The sequence below is a fragment of the Rattus rattus genome, chromosome 6, assembly GCF_011064425.1.
Source record: "Rattus rattus isolate New Zealand chromosome 6, Rrattus_CSIRO_v1, whole genome shotgun sequence".
NCBI lineage: Eukaryota > Metazoa > Chordata > Mammalia > Rodentia > Muridae > Rattus > Rattus rattus.
The window spans coordinates 14,456,591-14,462,509 of record NC_046159.1 but is presented as its reverse complement, the minus strand read 5'-3'; the positions used below and the strand labels follow the sequence as shown (position 1 = coordinate 14,462,509).

The following is a 5,919-nucleotide window of genomic DNA, read 5'->3' as shown; positions in this document are numbered from 1 at the left end:
TGCCCTTCCTTAATGGGTCACATGTTTCAGCTACTCACAGACTCACAAAGCTCTTTGAAATGGACCACGAGTGGCTGTATCGATCATAATTGAGTTTTCCGGTCCCTCCTATTTCTTTTTAAAAATGATTCTCTGATGGAGTTCTCTCAAAGAAACACTATAATTGGGCAGCCTGGGGCATATGGGAAAGCTTCCCCTGATGGCGTCAGTAGCTATTCTCAGGAGAGGAAAGGCAGGGTATCCCCACTGGGAGATGACAGCACTTGTTTCAAGTTGGGGAAGAACCTGTGGTTCTCTTCCTGCGTTTGGAGGGGAAAGCGAACACACAATGTTCATTTCCTAAATACGGGACGTGCTTTGCCAGCGTCTCTTTTTCCAACATGTCATATCCTGGCCAAAGGCAGCAGGGGTCAGGGCAGGAAACTGCAGCTTCTCAGAATGAGACAAGGCTTTCCCAGAGCCGTCATTGGTTCCTGGGAACTATAAAGCACGCTTATCCAGAAACAGTCTCCCACTTTGCTTCCTGGAGGCCAGAGTGAAGGGTAAGTGGGGGAGTCCAAGAGATGCGTCTGTAATGGGATTGGTGACATCGGGGTCAACTCTTGGGGCATGGTGTATTTAGGGTGACTTTTTCCTCATTCGTTCTTGTTACCTGAAAACTTCTTACTGGTCAGATAAATCATGGAGGTCAACAACATAGTAGGACCTATGAGTCAGGAGGCCTGCACAGGGCACTGAGAAGCATCAGTTGGGTTGGTAGCCTGTCTCTGAAAGCCTTCATCCTAACCGACGCCGAGTCCTGGCTGTGCACGCTGGTGCAAGCCTGGAATGCTAGAACTCAGGAGGTGGAGGCTGGAGAATCAGGAGTTTGGGGCCAACTTGGACTACGTAAGAGTCTGCCTTTAAACACAACAAAAACGAATGGAGAGAGATCAAAAATTGAATAACTTCTGCCCTGCTCGTTCAGGTTTGCTAAGCTCTTTCTGTGACTTATTTGACACCTTCAAGCAGTTCTGACTGGGGGAAAGTACAGTGTATATGAAAATGGGGCTCTCTGGTTACCAGGACAGATGGCCTTTTCCAGGTGAGCCCAGTTTCATTTAGCATTCTCCCTTAGTCACCTTTTATTGGCTTCAGTTCATCTAGATCCAAGGAAGCCTCCAGTGAGCTGCTAACACCCTACCCCTTTCCTTTTTTGCCACAAGACAAGTTCTTGTCATGTAGCTTTGGATGGTCTAGAACTCCATGTTTAGACCAGGTTGGATTTGAACTCTCAATGATCCTGCCTCTGCCTCCCAAGTGCTAGAGAGAGGGAGGGGGACACTGAGGGAGACAGAAACAGAGGGAGAAAAAGGGAGTGAGAGAGGGGAAGAGGAGGAGAGGAGAAAATGAGAGAGATGGGCGGGGGTTACCTTGTGTCCCATAGGACACAAGTCTCTATGTAATGAAAAGCTTTTGTTACATGCAGAGTTTACCACTTTTATGGTATTCTCTTCTTTTTTTTTTTTTTGGCCCTCGTTTGCCAGGGGTTAGGGAAGGGAATAGGACAAGGGGTGTGTGTCATGCCAGACAATGGTTCTACCACTGAGCTACATCCTCACCCCCAAGGGTCATTTTGAAAACAGAGCAAAGTCTGTTTTCAGAGCGCTTTCTTGGAGCAGCCTTCTAATAGTCTCCACCTTCCCTTTTAAATCTTTATTTAAATCTATTCTTAAATCTATTATTTAAATTCTGTTCCCTGGGAGAAAAGCAGAAGACAGCATAATCTCGTTTGAATGCACAGTTAACGGGTTCTGGGAACTTGTGTGACTTGTCCCAGACGCCAGAGCGAGCCTTTGAAAACCTGACGCATGACCCAGTGGTAACCTACCTCTCTGTTACCAGTCCTTTATTTTTCGTGTATTCATTTCGGCAGCTTTGCGGGTTGAATCCGGGGGTCGAATGCTATGTAAGTGATCTATCATTAAGGCAACACCACCAGCACAAGGTCTATTAATTATTTGAGGACTCTGTCTTGTGCACCGGTCAGCTCTAGCCTAGGGCAGCAACGGGCGAGGAGACTAGGACTAACTGAGGGTCTGTGTCCCCTACAGGGCATGGAGAAGTGGACGGCCTGGGAGCCGCAGGGCGCCGATGCGCTGCGGCGCTTTCAAGGGTTGCTGCTGGACCGCCGCGGCCGGCTGCACTGCCAAGTTTTGCGCCTGCGCGAAGTGGCCCGGAGGCTCGAGCGTCTACGGAGACGCTCCCTGGCAGCCAACGTAGCTGGCAGCTCTCTGAGCGCTGCTGGCGCCCTAGCAGCCATCGTGGGGTTGTCACTCAGCCCGGTCACCCTGGGAGCCTCGCTCGTGGCGTCCGCCGTGGGCTTAGGGGTGGCCACCGCCGGAGGGGCAGTCACCATCACGTCCGACCTCTCTCTGATCTTCTGCAATTCCCGGGAGGTACGGAGGGTGCAGGAGATCGCCGCCACCTGCCAGGACCAGATGCGCGAACTCCTGAGCTGCCTTGAGTTCTTCTGTCAGTGGCAGGGGCGCGGGGACCGCCAGCTGCTGCAGAGCGGGAGGGACGCCTCCATGGCTCTTTACAACTCTGTCTACTTCATCGTCTTCTTCGGCTCGCGTGGCTTCCTCATCCCCAGGCGTGCCGAGGGGACCACCAAAGTCAGCCAGGCGGTGCTGAAGGCCAAGATTCAGAAACTGTCTGAGAGCCTGGAGTCCTGCACTGGTGCCCTGGATGAACTTAGTGAGCAGCTGGAATCCCGGGTCCAGCTCTGTACCAAGGCCGGCCGTGGTCACAACCTCAGGAACTCCGCTGATCTGGATGCAGCGTTGTTTTTCTAAGAGCATCCTCTAGCTGTGTGGAATGTTCTAGATTCGCAGCATCCACAGGGAAGTGCTACATGGGCGGAGTGCAAAGGATTTCAGAAGCTCTTCTTGCAGGGCATCAGTCCGTAGCTCCTTGTGTGCGAAAGACTTTTCACTTGTGTAATCCCAACTGAGTATGTGACCCTAAACAATCACTTTGGGGACTCCCCAAATTCTTTTTAGCTGCACACAGCTTGTCAGATTGTCCTTCAATTAGAGTTATTGGGGTGGGGGCTTGATGGCTTGAGTAATAGAGGTCTGGCGAGGTGTCTCCCTCTTGGACCTCTTATGTGTTGTTACTAGAATCCTGAGATTCTCAAATATTGGTGAGAGGAGAATTTTACTTTTCAACTTTGCTTCGGCAGTTTCCGATACCCAGGACTCTACTCCAGAATCCAGAACAAGAAAGAAGAACCTTGTGTTTGTAGGGTGTGCAGACCCAGGCGGGGCCGCGGAGCTGACTTGCTCAGCTCTCACACGCAGCCAGTTTATCCACTCACAGACCAAACCTGGCTACTGCATAGACTGTTCCAGTGTGGCTTCAAATCCACACCTCTAGGTACCCTGAGAGGGAAAGCCACCTGAAGAGTCACTCTAATCCCAACACGCTCACCCCCTTCACGTCCATAAAGAAGCTGGGGGAGGGGCGAGATGAAGACCCTGACAATTTTAAATGACTGTAGCATAGAGAGCCATGGCCTTTGAGTTTAACAGTCTCGATCCCAGGTTCTGTCCCCCACCGCGTCGTGTGACTTAGCCACCTTGTCTTGCTACAGAGTGGTAAGAGGCCAACCTGTTGCGAAGCCCCGAGATAATGACAAGCACAGAGGCTAGCTCACAAAAATGTACTTCCTGGCCTGGCTCCTGAGGGGTTAACTGTTGGGCTCCATCCCAGATTTCTGAGATCAGGAACCTCAAATATGAGGCCCGCCTCTGGCTGATTCTGATGCCCCATAAATGTTTGAAAATGACACGGCAAAGGTTCATCTCCAGCCAGGTGTGGTGGGACACACCTGTAAGGCCAGCGCTTGGAGATGGAGACAGGGGGACCAGTAGTTCAGGGTCATTCTTGGCTACACAGCAAACTCAAGGCCACCCTGGTCTCAAAAACCAAAACAAAAAGCCATCTTCCGACTCCCTTCAATTGTTCAAAGCCTCTCCAGGACCTTCAGAATCATGCTCAGAGAGTTCTGGGAAGATTGGCCCAGAAGCCAGAGAAAGACTATGCTGTGTGCTTGTAAAGCCAGTTACTCTGTCCCCTGTGAACTAGGAGACAGAGCACTACAGACCCTATAGAGGGCAGTAGTGGCCACTCCTTGTAGGGGACTGGTATAGAAGTAATGTGAACTTACCAGGAAAAAACAAACAAACAAACACAACAGCAAAATCCCTTTATTCTCTGAAAACTCCAGACAACCTATCTTTATTTATTTAAAAATAGTTATTTAATTGCTGCCTGTTATTTACATTTGATTTTATTTAACCTTCACATTATTTAGAAAATAATAAGAGTAGTAAGTGTCTGAATAGGAAGGGAGTCTCTTAAGGCTCTTTCCAAGAGCTCAGGTTTGGATTTCTAGAGTCCCCCCGACCCCAGAGAGGACTCTTTAGTGTTTGACACGGTCTTGGTAAGTAAGATGGGGGGTCCTGGAGAGAGAGACCAAGCTGATTTTTAAACTAGGAAATGGAGTCTTGAACTGTGGAAGATTTGAATGGTTAAGCCTATGTGTCCTGAAGGTACTTGGCCAGAAAAGCACTTGGCTTGAAAAAGAAAACCTGTTTAATTCAGGGGTGGAGGAATAGAGACAGATGAAGGAAGCATTTAGACCTCGGAAACCTGATGTCCTATGAAATTCTGTTTTTATAAAATTGTGTTATGGTGGAGATCTGTTGCATTTCGACTTTGTGGCTGTAAGAAACCTGTTATCTATGTTTAAGAAAGTACTTCTAATTTATTCAATGTCTTCCTAAATTATCCTTTAAAAAAAAAAAAGTTGGAAAGTCTATGAGACCGTACCCGAGAAACCCTGACTGTGTATTTAATTATTTAATGCCATGCATTTGTGAAGCCCCTGTGCTTCCCAGTGATGGCTGTGGTGTGTCTGAGGAAATGTAAGTTTGGCATGAGGGGGATGGGCTGCTGTTTCTATATTTGTTTTTGTTTTCTATAAACAGTAATCGGGATGTATCCTGGTTTAATTTGACATTGATATGGCTTTTTCTCTTTTTCCGACACCGTGTCTTTCTCTAGGTACCCCTGGCTGTGCTGGAACTCACTCTATAGACTAGGCTTGACCTCAAACTCACAGACATCTGCCTGCTTTTGCCTCCTGAGTGCTGGGATTAAAGGAGTGTGCACCATTCCCAGCCTGTTTTTTTTTTTTTTTTGTTTTTTTTTTTTGTTTTGTTTTTTTAAACTGATGTCATTGCTAGACTGCCCTGTGTGGATGCTGGAGTACACCTCGTGCTCTCCTTCTGTCGTCCAGCTGAAGCCATCCCCTTTTGCCATCATGCATTGATGCTTTGTCTTGGCTTATATTCCTCCAGTGCCGAGCAGTTCCAAATAAACTGAGGTGGGAACGTTTTGAGCATAGCTAAGTACTGAACCTCGGAGGTTTTTACCAGTGGTCTGCTTCCTGCATATCTGAGAGGGCGTCCACTTTTGATGCATAGATGGATGTAGTAGTAACTCAGCCTACAACCATGGCGTGGTGGCAGAAGGATTTAGAGTTTGAGCTCCAGGGCACCTGAGCTACACAGTGAGACGTCATCTCAGAGACAGAAGGAAACAACAAAAAACTGAAAACCCACTTGAATAATTCACTGTTTGTCTGTGAGGGACAGTTGGCCATTCTCTTGCTTATGTGTACGTACTCTGTGAAGACTGGAGGATCTGCCAGGGGTTAGCAAAGTTCTGTACGATTGGTCCTAGAAACAAATTGTTTATTCTTTCATGGGACAATGAAGTGGGGTTTCCCTTTCAACCTTCATTCCATAAGCAAGCAGGTCGAAGGGTTGTGTGGCAAAAATGAAGAGAGAGAGACATAAATGGCAGGGT

The 5,919-nt window shown here is 48.2% G+C and overlaps 1 protein-coding gene across 1 annotated transcript; it reads left to right on the top strand.

Annotated features, from left to right (window-relative positions):
* The first annotated feature begins 454 nt into the window (after window positions 1–454).
* Apold1 (apolipoprotein L domain containing 1) lies at window positions 455–5,071 on the top strand. Its single transcript, XM_032905533.1, has 2 exons — window positions 455–542; window positions 2,094–5,071. Exon 2 carries the CDS (start codon window positions 2,097–2,099, stop codon window positions 2,835–2,837), a length of 741 nt encoding a protein of 246 aa, XP_032761424.1. The 5' UTR covers window positions 455–542; window positions 2,094–2,096; the 3' UTR covers window positions 2,838–5,071.
* The last annotated feature ends 848 nt before the right edge of the window (window positions 5,072–5,919 follow it).